The 25,944-nt window shown below is 42.3% G+C and overlaps 1 protein-coding gene across 1 annotated transcript; it reads left to right on the top strand.

Moving 5' to 3' along the window:
• The first annotated feature begins 19 nt into the window (after positions 1-19).
• niban1b (niban apoptosis regulator 1b) lies at positions 20-24,838 on the top strand. Its single transcript, XM_064338572.1, has 14 exons — positions 20-208; positions 12,535-12,665; positions 12,831-12,959; positions 13,577-13,691; positions 14,752-14,916; positions 16,140-16,255; positions 17,492-17,596; positions 19,112-19,274; positions 19,549-19,730; positions 19,934-20,080; positions 20,856-20,966; positions 21,457-21,564; positions 21,948-22,059; positions 22,506-24,838. The coding sequence occupies exons 1-14, from the start codon at positions 154-156 to the stop codon at positions 23,627-23,629; spliced, it is 2,763 nt and encodes a 920-aa protein (XP_064194642.1). The 5' UTR covers positions 20-153; the 3' UTR covers positions 23,630-24,838.
• Positions 24,839-25,944: the final 1,106 nt, after the last annotated feature.

The following is a 25,944-nucleotide window of genomic DNA, read 5'->3' as shown; positions in this document are numbered from 1 at the left end:
ATGGGTCGGAGGAAACCCCAGCGTCCCCGCCCGTCATTTCTGACAGCCACGAAAAGCAGGGCGATTCAGTAGTAGATCTAGCAACACGCTGCATCAAGAGAGATAAAGGAATTACACCTGAAACGAAAATTCAAGGAAGAACCTTATTGCACTATGGGAGTATCTTCCTCCAGTCTTCTAGATGAAAGTAAATCCAACTACATAAAAGGTAACCGAAAAGTTATTAAATTCAACGCTAGAATTGATAGTTACCTAATAAAAAAGTTTGAGCGGACGACTCTTATTGAAGGCTGATGTTTACGTGTAACGGACCATTTGTCAGTAGGTTAGCCTACCTGCTCATTTCCCCGCACGTGTAGGTTGAAGTACCGCTCAAATGTTCTATTCTATTAACAGATAGCCTAATGATGCTGACAAATATTTAACCAAACAATGTGTCCAAAACGAACATTTTAACAATTAGTTGTCCCCCTTAATATAGTTCACGCTTAATCTACATTATCTTCGAAATGAATTAGCTACCTAGCCTGTATATAAAATTTGTTTTTATTCCGTTTGCTGTCGGCTTTTTTCCAGCAAATGTGACTCTGAATTAGGCGCCTTTTTGTATGGAAAATGCGGTATTCCTTGGGACTGAACCTACCGCATTTGAATTTCCGTCAAATTGCCTAGATGTAGACGTATTGTCGTGGTTGAACTGAAAATTCAATTCTGCATGCCATAAGATTTTCTGAAATACCAGTTAGCTGGCGTAGGCTCGACAAGGAAAATAATGGATAATATTGCAGATGGCGCGTGTGGCGGAGGGAGGAGATTAACGTTTACTGTAGCCTATTTTTTTCCGTTTTATAGCACACTCGTGCTTTTTAGTTCTTCTGGGAAACAAATAACGGACGTATCATCTCATGGTCGGAAAAGCCCTGCTGCGGAGCCGACCACGGTGTTAATATACACAATACAGTGACACCCGTATTGATCATGGAGATATAATAGGCCTAGTGGAATAATCTCGAATTATCGCAGATAAAGGAAGTCAAAATGAGAAATTATTGTATTTTAAATGTTTTGCATTTTTACTTTCCGAATGCAGTTGACTTTAACCATAAAAAGTGCATTGAGTTCAAATTGGTGCAAATGGGCATTAGAGCTGAAATTTCTAAAGTTTCAGATGTCAAATTATGGACTATTAAATTTTGTTTATAAAATGATTTGCTTCTAAATGTCTGCAACTCGAATTCATGTTTGTTCTGGAGCAATAACGTCTTTCATCATCCTCTTAGAAACATTGAGCTTTTTAAAAAACACTTCCCTCAAAAGAACAGTGGATATTTAAATAAAATATAGGCTATTGGTGCTGTTTCATGATTCTGTTTCTTTGAAGAAGACCTGTTCTAATCCCTGCCATTTTGCGAGGTTCTGTTTTTTAAGACAGAGCACTGGGCCTTTTGCATTTCTAGAGTTTTTTTTATCGCATGAGAATTAATGTGTTGTAAATCAGACAACATTGTGAAATGTTGGTTCCACCCCACATAGCACGGCATTCTCATTTCACTATGGGGATGTCTCAGGATGGCCAGTTTATTAGCAGATTGCAGATATGAACACTTCTGTTTTCACAGTGTAGTTTGTTGAGCCTTTATTTAACATAGTTGTCCAATTCAGATAAAATAATATCATTTTCTATAACTGGTGTTCCAAGAGATAAGCACATTCTGACAGAAAATAACAGCTATGCCTGACACAATACACAGTAAAAGATTATATGACATCACAAACAGTGAATATAAACAAATATAATATTTCACACCATAAAATTGATTGTAATGCAAACCATACTGGCAGTATAATGATACTTCCTGTCACCTGTCAGCTGTACCAAAATCAAACACGTGCAAGCATTCATTATTATATAACTACTTAAATAATTTTGTGGTGTTCATTTTATTTAGAAAATAATTACATTACCAGGACCAATAGCTAAACAGTGAAGTGTTTAATTTATTAAATTTTTCTGCCCAATTCAAAAGTTCTGAGTGTAGCCTTAATATTGTACAACAACAATTAAAACGAAAAAGAAGTTTCCCGTAAAACCAATCCTCGCTTGATCCTGATGTCATTATTTATCACGACATGGCTCCAAAAATGTGGACGTTTTACAAGACCATAATACTATTCTGGGTGAAACTTTCTCACGTGATGTGACTTCCCTTATTTGCCACCATGTAAGGTCTTATAGTGAGGATTGGTTATAATGTCATCTAAACTGTTCACTGTCCCTTGTTTGGGGGCTTGGTTTGCTAGTCATGGTATTAGGACATGAATGTGATAGGGGATGCTTGAAAAGTCAAATGTGTGGACCCAATGAATTGTTAACCTCCAATCAGTCCACTAGCCTGCTTTTAGTATGAACATGCATGGCTTGAACATCTATGCAGTACGGCCACGCCATCTATGTAAATATATTAATTGTTTAAGAATTGTCTCAGCCCAGACACACGTTCAGTGTATTGCCTTTCCAGAGGAAGCTCAGAAATTGGTTCCCTCCAATTATTGGTGCCATTTAAAATATAGCAGTGTGACCAAAGCTCAAGGTTAGCTGGAGGGCCTGTAGAATAAGAATCCTTTCAGTGAGGGGATGAATCAGACTCTTGTGCTCAACTTTTCTGGGATGTGGCATATTTACTTTGGGCTGACCCAACGTGCATGGCAAAATCCACTCTTCCACTGGGAAGTTAGTGTGAAGAAGACACCACCATGCTCCAAGGAGACACGAAGCATTAGGAATAGGAAATAATGACCCTTCTGTTGGGGATAGAAAATGTCACACTATAGGCAGACTGGACCCCAGGCTGATGCACCATTCAGTCAGGTGTCTGACAGAGCAGAACTTGACAGTTGAGACACACCCTGAGGATTAATTTTGGTTCACTGATATCTACTTGCATCCTTTCACCTGGGGACATTCTATATGGAATCGGTGAGGCTCAGCAGTGATTACAGAATCTAAACAAATGTCATTTAAAAAAGATTTATTTTTTTAAAAGATATTTTTTAACAAAGAAACTCAAATACACCCATCAATGCGAACAAAGCCAAGAAATCTGTTACTAATCAGAATGACATACTAGATCCCCACCCTCTAGGATGATGTCATAACTTATTGGTTAAGCAGTCCAATTGGCTCAGCAGAAACCTCTGGGGTTACTTTCACAGAGATGCATGAGAAAGTGCAGAGGCCTGCTTTTAATGAATTCTTATAGCTAAGAGACAGGATGAGCTTTGGTATTGCCGCTAGTTCATTTTTTGTGAATTGTGTGGTAACAGAAGAAGACGTGCTTCTGTGTACAGGGATTGGATTCCACTGAAGACTGTTAATGTAATTTCAAAAACTGATCTTACAAATCCATTTTAATGTGTGCACATATTAAATTATGCACACATAACTGCTATCTGTATGCAAGATAAGTCTGTCATTTGCTGGTGACTGGATAGAATGTAGCTGTTCTGAGTTTGGTGAGCCCAGAAAGAGTCATATGTGTCTTTGATTTCCAAATGTGCTTTTTCAAATCTGGACAATAGGCAATATGTGCTTTTTAGGCAATCACATTTTCCTGGCACTGCTCAGTGTTATCCATTCCTGAAAAAATGATAGGACTGCCTGTCTTTAATCATATGAAAAATATTTTCTCTGCCATCAAGCATTTAGAAAAAATGATAAATAACAAAATGGTGAATTTGTTTCAAATAGGCCTACATTTGTATTATAATTGTGTGCCTTGTCAGTCAGTGGAATCTGATAGTCTCACATGAGCAAGTACAGGGTTTCTAATAGGCTATAATCTTTATAGTTCTCTAACAATATTATGGAAATAATATCATAATATGAACAATGAATATACCTTTATTTAAATTAACTATATCAGTTTTTCTTTATTTGTTTCACTGAGTACAATCAGGCTAGTCAAGGTCAGTTTTGGACCACGTGTACATTTTTTTTGCTACCTCAAAAGAAATTGTGTTAACTGTGACCAAAGAACCAAAACAGTAGCCACAAAAGGACCCAGTGGAACAGGTGTTCACGGGGAGGCCACTGCACAGTATTCTCATCATTAGACAGATAGGTATGCCAAATCTTGTGCTCTTGAGCAGTCAAGCAGACATTGAGCTCCAGGTACCTGCTGCGATTGCAGTGGTATTCCCTGAAAAGGAAGGAGTGGATCCCATCATACACAGTCTGTTTTAGTGCGACATTCCCTGAGTCCCTTCGGAGAAACCCATTAACCCAGTCTTCCTGCTGGGTCCTCCTTTATCAGGGATGAGGAGGCCAACACAATGTCCATTTCAGTTCTGTGTCCCCAGCAATTCCATTAGGTTTGGCATGAAGGAGTTTTCAGGGGTTATCATAAGGAAATGATCGTGTTCATTCCAGAAAAAAGTTTTAACAAAAAATTTCCATGTACCTTTTGTTGACCAAGAAACAAAAAAACAAACAATGTGTGACAGACATTTCCAGACTGTATATTCCATCATTGAACCTTATGTTTCCCGGTAGGATGAAGGACAGCATTGTTTAAAGAGCAGTAGGTAATGAAAGCCAGCTCTGAGTCTGTAGAAGTTTATGGAGAAATGTTTTTTTGGTTTTGTTTTGTTTTATTTTTAGCTACGAGAGGAAAACATGCTGAAACTCATAATTGTGCCATGTCTACTCTAATTGGAAGGCTACAGATGATTACTGCAGCGTTCATTTTCTCTGTGACTGAATCAAGAAATCCCCCTCTTGATTGGTTATTTAAACACCTGGTTAGTTCAGATCATTTAAACTGTACAATTTGACAAAGCTACCCATATATGTTATGAAATACCATAACCGTTTTACTATCTAAATGTTTATACAGTATTTCTGTGCATAAATTGGCAACTAGCAAATAGAAAATAAAACAGTAGCCTAGCAGTTTATATGGGATTTTGGGTTGCCATGTAGTGTATTCCTTATATAGTTAAAATTCACCACCAATGAAGGCAGCCTGCCAGTTTAAAGAATATTTAGAGATTGTCACTAAAACTGTGCCTCTTGCCTTTATGCAGTTTACATTTCTTTCTGCAGCTCTGTATGTAGAAGACAAATTACAGACAATACAAACTTAAATTTTAAACATCTTGCATTGCATAAAGACAGCAACTACCATGCACTAGCATAACAACCTCTTTTTGTAGCTGAAATTGGTCATTTACTGGCTAGTTTATCTTCTGTGTTTGGGCTCAAGAACACATGTGGGCTTTTTTGTTCCCTATTATTTGTTATGTAACTTCAAATTAAAAAAAATAATAATTGTACTAAGTTGCTACAAAATCATGCATTTAAAGATAACAAATGCCAAACTATATTTGTCAACAAAAACTTTTCATCAAATAAACAATGCAGCATCCTTCGGAAGTGAGTTTACAGTGCACTGTAATGTTAGAAGCAATATTGGTTGATTTATGTTTATCAATGTGCTGCACAGGTGAATATCAACTTGCTACTCTGTCAGCCTATAAATAGCACACGCTGCATTGGCTGTATGAGTCATCGGCGTAGTGTTGTCTCATGCAATGATATGCCAAAAAATGTTAATGTGGAAAAGTTTCTTAAGGTGGGGGAAGTTACTGAGGTTGAAATATCAGGTACTATATAATAAACTTGGGACCCGAGGAAAGCAAGTCACTTGTGTTTAAAAACAGTTCCCAGTTTTGGCTGGATTTACCTGAAAAACCCTTCTTTATTTTGTTTTGTGGTTCCGCTGGTGCAAGCCCAAATATAACAGTCATTTGAAATGGAATTTTTGAAAATAGCTTGTTAAAAAAACAGATGTGAAGGCTACTCATACTTTCTGGCCAGTTTAGATGAGTTAGGATACCAATAGAGCTTAACCTTCTAAAAAATTTTGTCCCTGCTCGTTGTCTAGATTCACATTAAATCTTCAATGGGTACTTTCTGTGTTTGTAAGTGCTGTTTACACATTATAGCAGCACATTATTATAATAAAAAATGTTTTACAAGGGTGGGAAATGTTAACACTGTCTATCAGGGACTCCACCCATCAAATTGTAACTGAACTGAGGGCAGTGGGTAACTTTGCCAAAACCCTGGTCAGATGAACCTTGGGAATTCTTGGGAATTCTTGAAAACCAAAGCATGTGCATAACTCGAGAGTGAAGTATTCTGGGTAACATTTAAGCGAGAGCACTTTTATCCACTGTTAACTGTCAGGGGACATTACAATGCAAAGAGTACTTTTCAGCTCATAATTTTATTTTGCTCTTAAAATAGGTGATTTACATTAGAAAAATATATCCACGTGCAAGTATTTATTTTATTCGTACAGTCTGGTTGAATGCTTCCCCCCACACACAGATTTTTATAGCCTATCTGTGATGGGGCAGGTCTGAAATCTCTTTAGTCCTTGTACACAAGCTCATTTATTCATGTCATTATGGTTATATTATTAATGTTTGCAGAGGAGGCATCCTTGTGGTCTTTGAGGGGCCCTTCCTCGTATGGTTGCCAGGTTCAAGTTGTGTTTGCACATGTGGCTGCCAGCATTCACTCAGGAGGAGAAGAAAAGGAGGGGTCTGGGTATTCAGCAATGCTTGCACTGGGCATGCTTGGTTCAAGGATCAGGGTTTTCAGAGCGTGCGGAACCTCGGAGCGCTGGACTTCAACTTCCATATAAGGACTATAAGGAGGAGATGAATATGGTGTGGGTTCTTGCAATTTCCTATTTTCCATTCCCCACCCAAGAAGACTCACTGTTTATGCCTTTTGGACAGCCCTTACAGTGTAGGTGAGGGCCATCTCATCACAACTTGACACCTTTATTTAAAGATTTTCACAATCCATTTTAGAAATGTAACAAAAATGTGTTGATAAAAGATTCACAGTGCATATTTCAATTTCAGGGATTCTTCAAAAATGTATTTATTACATCTTATCTTGTGAGGAAATATCTCACATGAAAAGGAGAGATCAAAAGCCGATCTGTGCAAACCCTCTGGAATGGGGATTCTGCCAGAAACCGTCCGTAAAACCGTGAAGCTGTAACACTGTTAATGGTGCCTAACATTCTGCAGATTTTTGTTGGCTGTGTCATCCTGTGAACTACTCTGAACTGGCAAAGTTCAAAACTGTGGCCCGAGCACAACATCGGTGTGGCAGCTGTATGATTCAGCACTCATAGAAACATGCTAAAACCCAAAATGGCTCCAGGACCATGTGTGAGCAGGCCGAGTCTCCTAGCTTTCACTTAAATCACAAGATCAAGCAAACTGATGCAACAAAATCTCCAACCAATCCGGAATTGCCCACTTCCTAATATTTAATTCTGTAAAGACTATATTCATCTGTTTTATTGTGAAATTTCCTGTTGGGCCATCAAGAACATTCAACAGAATTTCAGTGTTTCTATCATGGTGATGCTAACTAGTTTTGTCACTGATCTGCCACGACGGCTTTATGGTAGCAATGTTCAGGAGCCAAGGTGAGGCCACAGATCACACGCCATAAAATGACCGCAGGTATCACGGAACTCTTCGGACACCATGTTTCCACTGTGTGTAATGGCATTCACAATTCCATGCGCCAGTCGCAGTGAGCTGCATTTTGTGGTGATGTCAAGGTCAGCATTGACCTTTCTGCAGCAGCTGTTCTCCCTGAAGGAATCACTTCAAATCAGTTTCAAGTCCAAGTCTGTTTTTCTCTGTTCAGACAAATGGAAAATGGGCTAAAATCCAGTTTATGAAACTTTGAGTGGAAAGAGATATATAAATGAGGTATTTTGGTGGGTGAGAATTGGCCTGTCTGTCTGCTGCCGAATAACTAGATAGTAGGTAAAATTGGGGGAAACTCAGAAAACAGGTCAGTGTATAGTGGTTTTCAGGAGAACAGTTTTAAATGGTTGTATTTGCTTTAGACCAACATAAGCCACATTTTTGTCATGTACATGTGAAACTGAAGAGCCCTTCTAACATTCCAACAGCTGGTCCTTGAGAACAACAGGCCAACCAATAAGAACAGCCTATAATGCAGATATGGAATGGCAAAAAAGCAAGGACCAATCACATTCTGTCGTATTCCTATGACAAATCCATATCTGGAGGCAAACCAGATGTTTCCCTCACAAAATAAATATGTCCTAGACTTTGATGAATAGCTTTGAGAATTACTTTTGTTTGTTACACAACATTATGAGGTCTGTCTCCCTGAAATTAACGATTTACAATTTTCCTGTCCCAGAGCAGTTGTCTAAAATCTTGGTGTATTTTCAGAAGGCACTGCAGTAAACTATTTTGGGGCCGTTTCAGGACTGCAACTGTTTGAACTGTTTCAGAGTTATTCGTGTGCGCAAACCTCCTGCACAGTTCTGTTCCTACACTCTGTGTGGCTAGTGCATTCTTGATAACAAGGACAGGACTGCAGAAAAGGTAATTTCTTTAACACATTAGGTGTGGTAAATAACCTTCTGAGCAGCAAAGACAGAGATCAGGAGTCAAGCTCAGAATATGAATTTAAACTACCGAAAGCGTTTCAAAATAGGAACGCATTTTCGCAGACTGTGGAGGAATGGAAAAACAGTCTCAGACTATCAGGTCTGCCAAACCACTCTGTCCTCACATCGCCTAGTTCTGTTTAAGAAGTTATATCTCTGAGTATGCACTGCAACAAGGGTAACAGGATTATTCATATGCCAGTTTATAGCAAGCAGAAGTACATATTATCATTTTAATAGATTTTTTGGGAGCACTAGATTAATGAGCCAGGGTGGATGCTTATGGATCCAAGCCTTTATAAAAGAAAACACACATCCATTTTTTTCAGGAGCATGATAATGAATACGTTTTTAATGACAGAATGTCCACATGCCAGTCTAATGCTTCCAAAATATGATTCATTTTACCATTTATTTTCAGAGAAAGCTTGAAAGTAGAAGGTTTGAACCATGGAGGTTGATGCACTCCTACTCCTGTATAGTGTAGTGAATGTATAGTGTAACCTATATAAATTTCCTTGAGTGAGGGTATTTGCAAAGCTAACAGAGAATGCACTGGGAAATTTATGAATTGTAAATGACACCAGCCAGTTGGTATCATAATGTGACCAAACCATGTACTGTATATGGGTACGTATATTTCAAATGGCCATTTCTCTTATGTGCTGAGGCACACCTGATGGTATAAGTTTGTCCTTCATGACTGCACTAAGGTGTTCATCATGTAGCTCTGCAAAGTCAGTGGTGTCTTATCTGTTTTATTATCACGTATGGACTTGGACTCCAAGTGGAAATTAATTAAACAGCAGCTGAGATTCAATCTACATTTGTCCTTAACTTTGACTAACAATTAAAAGCAATCATGTAATTTTTTTATTATAACAGTCATTTGAAATTGAATTTTGAAAATAGCTTATTAAAAAAAACTAAAACTAAGCTTAACTAAGTTTGTGAAGAAAAAGTATAATGCTTGCATTTACTTGTAAGTCAAATTTAAAGACAAACATTGAACAGAGGCCAACAAGTGTGTGAAAAACATTCTTTGTACACACTCCAGGCAATGCATTTTAAAAATATTCGTGCCACATTTCCTTCCACACAGTCTCAACAATCAGCTTCTCATCTACAAGGATGGAGTTCTCGATTGTTTTTTTCTTTCTTTCTCCTGAGAGGAAGGACCAAATGAGAGCTGGAGTGTTTGTGTACGCTCTGCACAAATATGGTATATTTTTGTAGAGTGCCGTCTGATCTCACATCTGCGTTCTCCTGTACTGACTGCTTTTCATTAGCGAAAGGAAATGACCTCATCTGGTTTCATGTTGGGCTGCCTGTACGCTGGCATGAAGAGCTGCGCTTCTCGGTAGTGATACGTTGTCAGCTTACATTAGACTGTTTATTCATAGATATCCTTACCCTTGCTCGTGCAGTGCGGTGTGCACTTAATATGGCCGTGTAAGCCACTCTAGACAAGAACATCTAGCCTACCAAAGGTAAATAATAATAATAATAATAATCATATTTAGCATTGAGACTGGGTATGCACGGAGCTGTGTCGGGGTGAGCGACGCACTCGCTCGCCCGCAGGCAGGGAGCCCGCTCCGGTGTCGGCGCTTCCCCGTGCGGTGATGTGCCGGGAGATAAGCGATGTGTCCCCAGCTTCCTGCTCCATAGGAAGCCGCCGCATTCCTGCGCGCGCAGCTGCAGCTACAGGCGAGTGCGTGGAGCGAATCAAAGGGCCGCTCCGGACACTTCAGGATATCCACTCTGCGCGGCACGGCTACTGGACAGGGCCGAGCTGGGGGCTCTTCTTTGGGGGAATGATTATAATATTAGTCATCGTATATCTCACTTATAATAAAATATGCATGCAGGACTTACTAGCTTTGAATGGCTGTGGCATGTAATAGAAGGAAGGAGGTGAACTTATTCCACTTTCTGCTTGAAGTCCTTGTGATGTACACATACACCCTCTGAACAGCACTTTTGCCTCTCAGCAGAATATTACCCACAATCCAGTTCTTTAATGCTGATTAACAAGCAGAGAAGCAGCAGTGCCCAACCTTTGCTGTGATTGAAAGGGGAAAAGCTTTGGACAGGGACATTTTCTGACAATAGATAACTACATTACCTTCTGTACACTTAGTACTACTGTATACACACCCACACAAACACAGACACACACACATTTTCTTTATCTATATCAATGCATCCTGTAATTACTGGGGTAATCATCATGTAATTACATCTAATTACAATGCATCTTCTCATCATCTCAGAAAAAAGGGTTCTTTTGCACTCAAGCCCATCTGTAAGGTGCACAGAGAAATGGTGGAGCCCAGTCTATCATATAATATATCTGTACAGTATTTACTGAGGGGATCCGGCTTTGAATTTCTTTTGTAATTAGTGCTGTGGATTTTCAAAATCTTCTGAAATCCCTGTGTGAATTGTGAAGCTGTGACTGCTGTTAATTTCAGTATGCAATAGGGAATGCCGAAAGTAGTCTAGGTTGGGGTTTGTTAGGGGGGACACTGGTCACCGTAGTGACAAGGAAGGAAAAGGCCTGTTCTTTTACTGTATGTACCACTAGAAAGTTATATGTGTTTTTTTTTATTTTTTTAAATGAAGCCATTTTAGTTCTTCTGGCTGAGGATTGCCACCTCAATATCCAAAGCTCACCACAGGGTACAATCAAACAAATATGACATACTGTCTGTGTCATACATGCATTTAGTACAATGCCAATGCAGTGTATTATACATGGAAGGACTAAGAACGTATCTGACAAGGTTTATGTTGTATGAGAATCTGAAATATCTAATTTAATTTGAGATATGGGGCTCCTCCATGGATATCAGTTCGGAAAGTCCAGGGTTGATTAGCCAGCTGTGAGTCGTCTGCTTATCTTCCTTTCAGCCATCTTCATCTTCAGCCGCATCGTCACTCTCCCACCCCCCACTCGCCCCCACCTCCCCCCACTCACCCCCCCGCCCCAGACCTGGACAGGAAACCGCTGTCTCATTTTAACATCCTCCAAACTGCCACTCCTGTCGTCCACCAGGCTCTTACACAGCACATCTCTTACCCCTACATCAGTCTTTTAATGAACGCTGCTCATACTTGCTTGGGCTTAAGCAAGTAAGACTCCGTGCTGGCACATGATCTGTGAAGTCTTAATGGGTCGGTATTGGCCGACGTAGACCCAGTTCTGGGATGCACATTTTCCTTAGTTAAGCGTATATCCAGAGACATTACTCTTGTCGGTAAAATGATTCACACAAAAGAAAGTTTGGAAATTTTCGACTAGCTCCAAGCAAAAGGTCGCTAATGCGGACAGAGGTTTGGAGTGAAGAATGGAATATACATGAAGTGAACTGTTTGATCCTGGCCTTCGTATTTGGCACTGCATTTGAGCTGACAGTTACAGCACAGCTTGCGCCATAATATATTGCAGGAGTCACTTGTGGCACTGTGTACTTTATTTATAATCTATTCCACCTTAAAATAGTTACTATGATATGATTTTGTTTCTTTTGCTCAACGTCTGAAATAGTTTGTCTGTCCACTATCAAAGAAATCCAGGGAAAAGCTTTGTCACATGCCAGTGAAGTTAGTCCTAAAAATTCACCCTTCTATAATCATAGGTAAATTGGGTTGATGGATCTGTTCCTGGGTTATATTTTGGATCTAATATCCCTTGGAAAAATAACCTACAAAATGGTCAAGCAGTCATTGTGCAAATACTGTTATTTGTACAGTATTGGCACTGATTATGGAAGCACAGCATTTCTAAACAGAGTTTGATGATTAATGCAATATTTAACAGGTATGTGTTGCAGTGACCACTGATTTGTCACAAAAAATGTGTGCAAATTGTGATGATTGATGATGCCACAGTATTAGGCGCAATGTTGTATTGATAGATTATTTCACGGTCAACATGTTTGTCATTTAAATTATTATAATTATTAAATGGATATGTAATTACCGGTTGATGTTTGTGTTCCAGGCCGGACGGAGGCGGAGCTGAAGAACTTCAGCCCGCATTATCGGAGGCAGTACTCGGTGGCCTACTTCTCCCAGCTGCAGGAGGAGGTGGAGCAGCACCGGACGGGCCACACGCACCTCCTAAAACAGAGGGTACGAGGCTGACGAGGCTCCGCTCCCTGTCCTCACACCCATGCCCTCTGACAGTGCCTGCAGTAATATCAAACAATAACAGGTGCTGGATAAGCCATTAAGGACAGCGAGGAGAGGTGCTCAATAGATGGCTCTGTGATTGATTAGCTCTGTCTGTCTATGCAGGCACCCCCAGAGGATGCTGAGATCCTGTACGAGGAGAGCGTGCTTTATTTCGACGACTCCAGGAAATGGAAGGAGAGGTACGTGGTGGTGAGAGCCAACTACAGCCTGGAGTGCCATGACAGCAATGAGGTGAGTTCAGCCAATGGGAAATGATGTCAGAAATGTCCTAATGACTCAAACAAATGGAGAGTCCCTACAAAGTGTACATGACCATTCTCTATAAACAACAGATAATTGAAATGTGGCTTGTTCAGTGCCGTTTCTGTAAATATCTAAAATATCCTTATTTGCACCAAAAAACTGGGAAAACTTAGCAAAAATCAAGAAAACCTAAGTAAACACTACTACTTTTTAGCAAGGGGTTTGTTTGAAGTGTGGAAGCTTCAGCTAACAGGCATGTCATTCCTATTGAGCTTGTAAGCGAGATCTGAAATGATTTTGTTAAAACAGCTAGCCATTTATGTCAATAATACGGAGCATAATCATAATAATTATGTTAAAGGAGGCCACATGGGGGGATTCATATAGGAGTTGAGAGTCAGCTGTCCTGTGGACTGTACCTCACAGCCTCCCTATTATATAGCATTTTCAGTAAACCTTATCCCAGACATCTGCCAAGCAGCTCACTTGTGTATTTCAATGTGTTTATGCCTTGGAACGCGAAGGAAAACTGGCTTGGGCGTTATGTTCTCTGGGAACCGCCCTACCGTAGGTGCCTTGTAATGTCAGACACTCTTCTGTTCCAGAGCTTCACAAAAGGAGCACCCCCACGCCACAAGATCCAGCCAACAGGGGGCAGCGTGCTGGTATCGGAGGAGCAGTACACGGCCATGGTGGACAAGGCCTTCCCAGACCCTAACAGTAATTTGACCCCTCCCCCCCCCCTTCCCGGGTCTGGTTCGAGATGACACGCAGGCGCTAACGCCTCTGGCTCAGAGCGCGGGGGCCGCTTTTGGCGCGTCTGGAACTCCCACGGCTTGGCCGAGCGGCTTGTGGAACGCGAAAGAGCGGCCTCGCGCTCCGCTGTGCGACTTCTGACCTGCGTGTGCGGGGCCAGCTCTTCCTGGCGGGAAACCCATGTCTCCTTTTCTCAGGACGTCCGGAGCGCCGTAAGCGCTCCTCTCAAAGAGCGCCCTCCAGACTGAATCCCCCACCCCCCCAGGGCACAGCGCATGGAAAACCACTTAGCGGCTCTGCGTGCGTCAGGCCGTACACCCCCGAGCCCGCGGCGTTTGATTCCCCCCTTAGGCCGCCGCTACACGCTACATGCGACCCGCTCACTTTCGCAGCTGTGCTGGAAGCATGCTCTGCAAGGGCCCATGATCCATATAAAATGGCATGCTACTCTCCCAGCTCCCTAAATCTGACTTGGTGGGAGGAGGACTGTTGTAAATTTGCGCGGACAAGCCGTTTTAAAATCCTTCTCTGGGAAAGGCATTTTCTGATACTTGAAGCTGCAAACAAGTGTTGGCTTGGTTCTCTCCCCAGTACAGTAAAGGAGAAAGCACTTAGAGAAACCAGATGGCCTGTAACTGTTTTCTCTGATCCTACAAGTAAAAAAGACATGACTCCATGTCCTTTGACTTCGTGACACGGACTAGCCTTTCATCTGCCACATTAATTCCAGGATTAATCGTAATACTAGCGTGCAATACTTAATGTACAATACATTTTAAACAATATGGATTAAAGTACTAATAGTGATAACAATATTCAGGTCTATTAAATGTCTGCTATAATACAGTGTGCTTTATCAATTAGAGATCTACGAATAAATTCATGTTTATCACCTTGATCAATGTCACAATAACACGACTAGGACTCAGCCACACCAGTAGGTTGCATACCTTGATCCTTAAGGACTGTGACACTGCGAATGGCCTTTCTCCCCAGGTTAAAAAACTGTTTTCCTGTGTTTCAGGTGTGAAGGAGGAGTCTTCCGCGCCTATAGTGGTGATGCCTGGACAGTTCCCCATCTACCTGCACCTTCCCTACCACAGGGATGCCTACTTCTGTTTCCACCAGGAGGACCGCCAATCCCGCTTCATCTCCATACTGACTGACTGCATCCGGCACCAGAACCATGGTACCGCCGATCACTGATTTGTCTTATCCGTCGATTTGTGTCTCTCCAGAGAAAACACTGAAAGTGATTGCAGAAAGACGCTGCAGCTTCCAAACCTTCTGCTACCATCTTTCTTCCTTATTTTGATATAGTGAAGAATGTGTTTATCACATTTATAACACTAATATTAATATGCTTAATACAGTATAATACAACACCAAAATCATTGCACCTGGAGTAAATACATTTTGGCCCAGGAGAGAGAGGACAATACGTACACACAGCAAGAATATTACACTTACAGTATACTACTCTGATACAGCTCACAGTAGCATCGGAGTCATACATTTTCCATGGGGAATGTCATCACTGAAACACTGATATTCTGACTCAGCAGCGACACGTGGCAAGATTGCAAGAACTTAATGTAAAATGATTGAAGAGATAGCTTGCATCTACAGTAATAGTAAAGGTTTCAGAATTCACAGGTGTAGCCCCACTGCATAAAGTGTGGTTTCACACATCTTCTTACAAGCTGTTGCAGATTCCCCCCAACCCTGCAGATGCACACGTTGTCTGCTTTAGTTGCCCGGCAACTGCATTCTGTTTTTTTAGCCTTTTATTAATATCCCACTATGTGAAGTGTGTTTCCTGTGATGGAAAGGCAACGTGATGGAGTCAACAGTTTGTGGTTAGTAGGGTTAGTGGTTTGTAAGACATCTTATTTCTCCACACATTTAAAACATCGTTTCTTCTTTCCTTCTGAAGCCAAATATAGCTTTGGATGGGGAAGACTATGTTTCCCGTTTCTTGTTCAACGAATAATGTTAATTAACAGTGATAGATATTTGACCCGGCTCTGGCTTCTACATTCAGTAGCATTTTTGTCCTCACTGCGGCTGTGGGCATTTGCCCCACTTTATTGGTGTTTCACAATAAATGCATTTTAAATGTCATTTTAAACAACCAGAAAGCGACCCAATTCATACTACCGAACTACTACTAATCTCTCTGCCCCCCTCTACCCTCCCCCCACCCTTGCCCTGTCCCTTCTCAAAGTTTCATTATGACAGTGTCAAGTTCCCTAATGGTCTCATAGTTTCTCACCATGTCATTGCTAAAGGCTAAAGAGATAAAGCATAACGACACCTTGCACAATCAGTGGCGTGACTGGCCTTCGGCGCGTTGCAGCAGTCCTTTGTAATTTACAGAATTGTCAGCATTCTCCTTCCTCCTCCCCCCAGACTTCCTGAAGAAGACGACATGTGATGTGCAGGCCTTCCTGAAGGCCATCCAATCGTACAGGCAGGAGAAGGGTCACTATGAATCATGGGACATGCTGCTTGGCAGCGATGTGCAGGTGGGCCCTAGTCTCACTGCTGCCATGAAAATGTTTAGACAAGCAAGCGCTGCTTGAAAAGTGAGACGTACATCGCACTTAAATCCACCTTAAAAGGAGAATGAGAAAACTGTCTCTTTAAACCAGCTGTGTTGCTTCCAGCTTATCTGACTCTAAAGTCTATTTTTTAAAATTGCAAAAGGGAATTGAAAACCTAGCTTTTCCACTGTCCACTGACCTTTAGCACAGTTATTAGCGGAGCAAATCAAACTTGATTGGTTTGTCTTGGAATTTAGTTTCAGGTCAGGCAGATGTACTATTATGTATTTCATTTTTTAAACCACCAATATTTTTGGGAACGGCAGTTACACTATGTTCTTTGTGTCCTATGACCCAGTGCCTATTGCCAACATTACTGGCCCCAAGTTTCACAGTAATTAGTGTATGTTGGTAGAGAGTCTCATCTCTCGCTGACAGAAACTGATAACCTGTAGCCCTCAGGTCAGTTGCTAGAGGTTGCTTGTGTCACCGAAACCTCAGGAGCCATGGGTGATTTAAACTCACACCACAGTCGTAGTTCACATAAAAAACATCTCCTGGACTCAGGCTGGTAACATCTTAACCACCCCTGTGACCGGAACCAGGGCCTTAAAAGCCCAAGCTGCTCTGGAAGCCCTGGAGCCTGTTTTTGTGAAGTAAACGCTTTGCACAGGAAGTAGAGCCGGTCCCTCAGGAAGCACCTTTACTTCAGTTTGCCCATTGTTTGAGGTCAACACCTCACTGAAAGACTGTGAGAGTTTACTGCACACAGTGAAACAAACATTTACTGAGTACTATACGACAGGCATTGTGGCTGGTCAGTTAATTATTCCATGGCAATTTAATTATTTATAACTAGTTTCTGTAAAATTTATGTCAAATAGTAATGCATTGAATATTTGAAGACGCACAACAATAAAAATGTTCAGTACAGTTTTTTTATGAAAATGCTAATTGTAGTTTAAGACTGGAACCATGAGACTTGCATCCCATAGTTTGTATAGATTTGCTTCAAACAGTAATATTACGCTCTGCCCTGAGTTACTGTTCACCGACAGTGATCAACACTTGTGTTTAGTCAGTGTTGCATTATGTTCAGTGACTGTACTTTTTGCACTATGCCCTGTGATGAGTGTTCAGTGCCTGCACGGCAGTGTGTTCAGTAGCTGTTCACTCTGTTGTGTCTTCACTGACTGTACACTTTGCTGTGCACTCTAGGTACTGGCTAACCTTGTAATGGAGGAGCTGTTGCCCTCACTGCAAACGGAACTGCTGCCTCGTTTGAAGGGGAAGAAGACAGAGAGGAAGAGAGTGTGGTTTGCGGTGAGTGACATCATCCCACCCCCCATGTTTTTGGGTTGCCATTGGTGACACACAGTAAACTGTTCAATTTTAAATCAAGCCTGGTAGAGTACATGTACATCCCTATTGGACAAAGTTGTATTAACTGGACATGCTGCATGGTGATAGAATCTCTATTAGCTATTACAGGGATTTCACATACTTCTCACTAATCTACTGTAAATGTGACAAAGAATACAAGCAGGTCCAACACATTTACAACTGTTTTTAATTCCTGTTTTTAATAACTTTTAAATATGCATACTTGAAAGGATAGGTCTAATATGTATTTAAAACACTAATTCTGTAATTACTGTTACTGAAATTTTCCATGAAACATATTGCTATCAAAAGGTGCCATTATATGAAAGAATAATGAAGGAATGATGAAGTTCTGAATAATAATTTTGTTAATGTAGACATGTCTTTTAAATTGTTAGTAATCTTCAGGAAGTGGTAGGGGTGAAAATGTTTTTGGTATTTGACCATGGTCTGGTTGGAACTCTATGTGCATTCCATGGCTCCTAGTGAACAAAAATAAACAAGCTATAAAAGCATTTTATAAAGGGAAAGTGTTTGGTTTGATAAGCTAAATACTGCACATACCAAGTCAAAAGCCATGGGCTCATTCCAATCGCTTATTTTATCCATCCTTGCTTCTTTTCCATGCATCCTTTCCTAGTATGGAAGGCCAAACGGGTCAAAAATACGTGAAATTGATGTCTGGAATCACACATTGTCAATGTGTTGAGAACATGTTGACCCTGCGTGATTCTAAACGTCATTTGCAAGTATTTTTGACCTGTTTGGCCTTCCATACTAGAAAAGGATCCAAGGAAAGGAAGCAAGGAGGGATAAGATAAGCAATTGGAATGACTAGGCAGATTTATGTGCATTTGGGATGTCCAACCAAACACTTTTCCTGGGTTTTTCAGTTCATAGAAAGACTCCAGCTAATACTTATTGGGATAAATGCAGTCCATTTACCATAAACATGGGCTGAGTGCCTCAGGTTATATAGTAGAAGCTTTATCGCAGGTTATAAAGACCAACGGCCTTATATTGAAGCTTAAACGTTTCAATGTATCTTGTGAATATTCATGATGGGATAATGGGGTAGCCATGGATGGTCTTAGATGTCATGTCCTTGTTCTCCTGTAGATACTAAGTATAGACAGCAAAAGGAGCACAGTAACTGATTTTCTGGTTGATCTAAAGCAGAGCTGCCCAACCCTGTTACTGGAGATCTACAGTCCTGTAGTGCTTTTACTCCAACCCTAACAAAGTACAGCTCATTCAACAGGTAGAGATCTGGTTGAGCTGCTGATTGGTAGACCATGTGTGCCAAATTACGGTTGAAATGAAAACCTACAGGACAATAGAGTAATGTGTTTCAGCCCTGGAAAGCAGCACGCAGACTGCATGTTTAGCTTGGAGGCCTTGTGGGCCGAGCCCTGATGAAGGCAAGCATTGTATTTCCTACTCTTGTGCCCGCAGACAGTGGAGGCGGCCTATGCGCTGGTGCAGGACCAGCTCAGGGAGGAGCTCGCCACTCTGAGAGAGGAGTGTTCGGCTTCAGCCAAGCAGCAGGAGGCCCTCATCCGCTCCAATATGGACCAGATCATCAGCTCCCGCACCTTCCTGGAGGGAAAGCTGCAGGGTATGAGCACCTTTCAGCCCCAAACACAAACCCCGACTGTTGGCGAGGAGATCTAGGTCTATGTGTGTGTGTGTGTGTGTGTGTGTGTGCGTGTGTGTGTGTGTGTGTGTTTGTTAATAGGTTAAATCCTGCAGAGAACTGAACAGCAGAGCTCTCTTTCACGGGGGGCAGAAGTCATTGTTTTTCTGCCCGTAATGCACTTTGGCACACCAATCTGTTATTCTCTCTGTCTCTCTCTCTCTCTCTTTCTCTCTCTCCTAACCCGACCCTGCAGCTATGGTGTCTGAGCCGGCGGTGCGGTACTGTTCGGAGCACGTGCAGCCGTACCTGACCTCCATCCTGGAGGAGCTGATGGGCCCGGTGAGTGCCGGCTTCCAGGAGGCGCGGCAGGTGTGCGAGGGGAGGATGGACGGGCTGTGCCGAGACTTCCAGGAGAACAGAGACGGGCTCAAAGAGGTGAGCGCCGGCCCCCACCGTTACACCAACTGTGTGATGTAGGCAAATTATGACTCAGCAGCACTGTTGATGTTGTCATAGTGACAGTGAACCTGCATAGCCAGGCACACTATGGTTTAGCTGAGAGGGAAGGATCACTGCTCAGTAATGAAGAGCCTTGCAGCTTAGTTGTATGTCTAATTTGTGACCCCCCCTTGCCCCAGGCTCTGGGGCAGTTGCGGAGGACAAGCCTGCGGGACTGTTACCGCCGTGTGGATGTCCTGCGGGAGCAGCTCCATGAGCTTCGCAACAGATTCAAGTTCTCCAACACCGACCGGCTGGTCCAGAGTGCCCAGACTGACATCCAGCAGGTGAACCTCCTCACGGACAATCCTCCTCTGGCCTAAAATAGATCTCAGATGAAAAAAAGCAGATAGGGTTGTCTATGGGCCTATCAGTACAGGTTAACTTGCTGAAAGGCCCATTACTTTCTACTTGTCACCTTGCACTGCCAGCACAATCATACACATACCATACTCTCACAATGTGGTTTTCTGTGATGATCCCATATTATTTTTGGTGTCTTTAACTGTCCAGAGGCCCAGAGTGTCTGTAACTGTCCAGAGAACGGAATGGTTCAGAAGTACAGCATTGATTGAATTGAGTGGTCAAGTTCCAAGGTTAAAGGACAGAGCTTGTGGCACATGCATGCACGTGATGCATGTCAAAGACCGTTCGAAGTTTGCAGATTCCGCCCTTAAAGTTTTGGTTAGAGGAAGGTCATGTTTCAGAATTTGCACCTCTGGCACCCTCTGTTGTCTGCACAATGTCAATACAGTGAGCATCTGCCAGAAGTAACAATTGGTACCAGTTTGTGGATTGCGACCTGTCATTCCCCCTGATTTTGTATTTCTGATCCTAATCTGAGAAATGAATTAGACTTGGTACTCAAGCTAGAACTCTAGGCTAGTTTGTCAAGACTGTTAATCACACTTCTCTTGAGGAAAAAAACACTTTGGTTTTGTCACCGGTTGTGAGTTTAGCGTTAGTGGTTCTTGCACACCAACATCTATTTAGACACAATGGTGTTCTGCTCCGTTGTAGACATTTCCGAAGTTAGTCATTTTGGTTTTGTTTTGGCTGCAGCTGATGGAGAACGTGGCGTACACATTCGAGCTGCTGCTCCAGACGGCGCTGAAAGATGGCCAGGCCAAACCAGGCTCTGTCATGGAGAAGGCCAAGCTCAGAGTCCTGAAAGTAAGTGTCCTGACCTGCACTGAATCCGGACCAAGCCTCACATTTTACCTTCCCTCATTACAGTCATGTACTAACAGTTTAAATGGCTCTCTCTATGTTAAAATAAAAACATAAATGCTCCTGTAACTGTTATTAGCCCCTGACCTCTCATCTACAAGTTGTCCTAGCTGCAGGTATCACAAGAAAAAAAGAATACATGACAAGAATAGGCTGTTTAGTCCATCAAGGTTCGCCATTTACCAAATAACTGGAAAGTACCTGGCACTGCATCAAGCCTAGATTTGGGTACCCTAAGGGTCTCTATCTCTGCTGCATGGCCTGGCAACAACTGACTGTGAGGACACGGGGTGTGGGAGCAGTTTTGGACCCAGACAGTGCATCAGAGTGATTGGAGGAAGGAGTGATAAACAACAGTGTTGTGTGTAAAAACCCCCTCATTACATGCATTGCTATGAAGGCCTTTCAGTGACTCCTTCTCTGTTTCCTCCAGCAATATGACTATGACAGCAGCACAGTGCGGAAGAGGATCTTTCAGGAAGCACTGGTGGACATCACCCTGCCCGCTATCAAGAGGAGCCTGGCTCCCAGCTGCAAACTGGTAGGTTCCTACATTTCAACCAGTCTACCACCTCTGCTCCCGCCCCTCTGCGGGGCTGTGAACCAATCAGGGAAGTCAGTCAATGAGCTCATTTGCCCAGTCATGACACATCTTGTTACAGAGTTCTGCATATTTAAATTGAAATTGTAGATTTCATCACCCAACCATATCATCAGCTACACATTGAATGTTCTGTATTGAGTTGAAATATTTTGTCCCAGTTATTTTGTAACACTGGTGGGACCTCATTTACTGCTTACCATGGAGTAGAATTAAATCCAGTTTATGTCTAGTTAATTGAATTAATTGTGGACAAGGTCTACATCACTTCTGATGGAAAAAACAAGAATGCATGTAATGCTTGCTGTTGTCTTTCTTTATAGGAACTTCAGAAGTTTGATCAGTATATCTTTGCTGATTACACAAACTTTATACAAGTGGAAAATGTCTATGAAGACATCTTGTTGAAAATACTGACCGCAGAAGTCAGCAAAGGTATGTTGTATGCTTTTATAATCCGTGTAGAATTTTTACAGATTTTTATAGAGGTGAATAACATACAGCTGAATATACTGATGGAGTGCATTTAGATGGTTTGAAAAGATTAGCTTTTACTGAAGGTGTTGATTATGAATATGGCTGGAGGTGACACATATGCAGTCTGATATGAGCTAAAGAATAAAAATATGAATGGAGGGCAAGAGCATGTAGTTTGAATGAAGGTGAGGAAAATGGACGTTCATGTTAGCTGCTGTATGTAGAGAGAACTGTATTGCTCCCTCACTAGATGGTACCGGAGCTACTGTACAAGCACCTGCTGCTGAAGCAAAAACATTATTTTATTTTCTTAACCTTGCGTCTGACTCATAATCCCTTTGCTGCATCAGTTGGGTCTGTTTGTTATGACATGTTTATGATGATGCACGCTGCTGTTTTTTTAGTGGTGAAAGAGGCCGCCAGCCTGAAGAAGCACAACCTGTTTGTGGACAGCACGGACCTACAAAGCGTGAGTCAGGCCAGCCTGAGCGAGAGGGGGACCCCGCCCCGCTCTGCCCCCTCCAGCCCTGCCAAGGCTCCGCCCCCCTCCACCCAGCAGCCCACTCCACCGCTGCAGGGGAATGGCCTGCTGGAGAGCCAGGCACTCGTGGACGCACCTGGGGGAGGGGCCACTGAGAAGGAGGCCGCGCCCACCGACCCACAGACCGACCAGCGTCCGCCCAGCCCCAGTGTGACGAGCGCTGGTGCCAAAGAGGACCCCTCAGAAATCAGCCCAGGGTCGCCCGGTCTCAGTGGTGCCCCAGAAGGTACCAGCATTGACGGCGTGCCTGTCATAGAGGTGACCTCGGCTGAACAGCCAGCGGCAGACAAACCAGGCAATATTACCCCTTCTTTGGCGATACAAGAAAGTGACGCAGTCCATCTTGTCACCCCTACTGAGCGGAAGGACAATAGTACAGTCCATCTTGATACCACAGGTGATGAGAAAGAACATGGTACAGCCCAAAGTGACATCCCAGCTGAGGGAAAGGACAGTGGTACAGTCCATCTGAGCTCCCATACAGAAGAGAAAGAAAGTGATGTAGTCCTGCCTGACTCCACTGCAGAGGTGAAGGATAGTGAGGTAGCCTGTCCAGTTGCTGAAGTTGAGGCCAGCTCTGACTTACCTGAGGACCTGAAGGGAAGTGAAACCCTTTTCCCCTTAATCATAAATACTGAGAGCAAGGAACAATCCGGAACGTTCTGTCTTGATGTCAGCCCTGCAGAAAGCACCATTCCCACCATAACTCACCCAGCAGAAGAAGTCCAAGAGCCGCCCCTCTCTCTCAATGCAGGCATTACCACTGAAATTCCAGAAGGTGGCGCCATTGCCCAACAGGCTGAATGTCCAGCAGGGATTCAAGAGGAGGCAGCTTCCTTGAGTGAGGAGTGCCCCTCTGAGGTTAAGGAGGAGTATGAGGAGGAGGAGCCGGCTTTAGACTGCGTGAGAGCGATCAGAGACCTGGTGGTGGAGATCATCGAAGTCGAGGATCTGGTACAGAGACAACCTGACAGCAACAACCCATGAGAAGAACAAGGAAACCAGGGGTCAATAATTCTACAATGGCATTGCAAAGGGATTACAGAGTGTTCATTTTAAATCAACGAAAGACTATAGGGGCTGCTGAACACCAAGACCAAGCAAACTACAGACTGTGCCTGAACACTGTACCTGTACATTCCATATTGGAGAGCAGTAGAGTAATAAACTAAAATATTTCTTAACCAAGTACCAGTTAAACTAATGTCGATATAAATCTCTGAGAAACAGCACACCTTTGCTCTGCAAATTATATATGTACATAAGCATAATTTCATATGAATATTGTTATGTTAAATGACATGAGTTAATTGTGAGACTCTTAGAACAGTGTTTCCATGTGAGCGGGTTCACTGTTATATGCACTCCCATTGTTCCTGTATTAGCTTCAGCAGCTCACATTTTTTAGTGTTGTACATATTAATTTTCTGAATGAGTCATGGTATACCTGTACTGTTTGCTTCCAAATTACTGAATGGGATCATTGGTTAATGCTATCTCTTAGAGTCACCCACCAATGACTACAAATAGCATTTGCCTGAAATTCGCTATTCCATTAGAAACAGAAGGATATTATTAGTCATAATAACATCTTATATCAAAGATGGTGTCAAGCACCTTCCTGGTAGCTGTGCAGAGGAAGGCCAGGAGTTCACCATGTTCCAGAAAGATCTATACAACAGACATTCTAATCCAGTAATATAGTAACAAAGCTTTTAACCATTTTTGTAAATTATAATTCTTACAGTGTTCTGAAGAATGACTATGCAGCTTATAAATAATCTATCGGTGTATGCTGAATAGACATGTTTAGTAAAGCAAGCACAATTTGGATGTATTCAAAGTGAGAGTTTGTGACTAATAATATCAGCTAAAGTAGCTGATTAAGCCCGTAAAGCAATTTTAGCAAAATTACTTATTATCAAGAAGTATAACCTGAAAATTCTTTACATTGGTGTGAATGATTTGATAATATCTGACAAGCATATGTTGGACAGAGACATTTTTAGTTTTATTCACTAATTTTTATCCGTTTAGCAAAACCAATGAAACATTAATATTGTGTGGGCGGATGCTTTATTGCCTGTGTAAATGAATGATAACAGTCATTCTGTGCCATTAGAATTGCCAAAGAAAGTTCTAGCCTGATTTGTATACTTAAATAAAGGACTCCCTCATCCTGAGGTGCAAAGCTGACATTGGTGTACTTCTCTGAAACACTCACCTACTAACCAGTGACTGCAGTATTTTCCACACTTACTGCACTTACTTTCCACACAGTATGGCAGGGGACCAAGCATGTATCAGAAGGCACATCTCTCACCGGTGCCAACTGGTATCCTGGCATCTGAGGACTTTATTAACTGTGCATATACCAATCATCAACCAAGATACCTCACAATGATCACAACTCGCCCTTCAGTTACACCATGGATAGTAAACTGGGGACAGATATTCACAGATAAAGCACAAGTACTGACAACAAATTAGGATTATCAGTTTGGAGGTGTGATACAAAATCAGGGGCAAGAAGCTGCCTAACTGTAGCCTGTATGAAAAGAGTTGCCCAGGCAATCGCTCTTGATGTTCTACACACACAACTTTAACTTCATCTGACAGCTCAGTCTTCAGCGGCTGCCAACAGTTAGACCATGTAGTCCCTAAAATACGAGCTGTTTGCTTTACCCCTATGCTCTCACATGGCTGCAGTGTTGGTTTTAGCCAGTTACTTCCAGCAATTTGTCACGCGAGCACCAGAATTCGTTCAAATGCTGCCTTTTCCCCAGGCTGGAAATACGTCTTTTTCATATCGGACTGCCAGTGCAGTGCTGTCGTCGCAGCACATTTCATTTCCAGGTCAAAAAGCTCCCCCCATTCCTGTGGCCTGGTGAGTCACATGGGCTGCTGAGGTCTGTGCCCTTGCACCCTGGTTCTGGTCTGAGGCCTTTGGTGGACAGCAGATGTGGAGCAGACACTGACACAGGCACAGCAAGAGAGCTGCTACTCTCCGAGAGCACAGTATATAAATATACATTTTTAGGTAAAGATAACAAACAAATGCAAGCAGAGAGCAACATGTGATTTGCATCAAACATTTATTGGGACTGATGTGCATAAGGCAGTTTGTTTATATAAGAGCAGGTCAACATCGCAGCGCAAACCAAAACAGGCTAACATTACTTCCTCTATCCTCCCATTCACATAGCGAGCAACTCGGTTGACCAGTTGCCAGAAGACCATTCATTTTCTATGAAACTGAGTGAACCAAGCAACTCGGCTGATATTGCCAGAGAAAGTTGCCC

The sequence above is a fragment of the Anguilla rostrata genome, chromosome 6 (genome assembly GCF_018555375.3).
Source record: "Anguilla rostrata isolate EN2019 chromosome 6, ASM1855537v3, whole genome shotgun sequence".
In the NCBI taxonomy this organism is placed as follows: Eukaryota; Metazoa; Chordata; class Actinopteri; order Anguilliformes; family Anguillidae; genus Anguilla; species Anguilla rostrata.
This window is presented reverse-complemented; position numbering and strand designations above follow the sequence as displayed.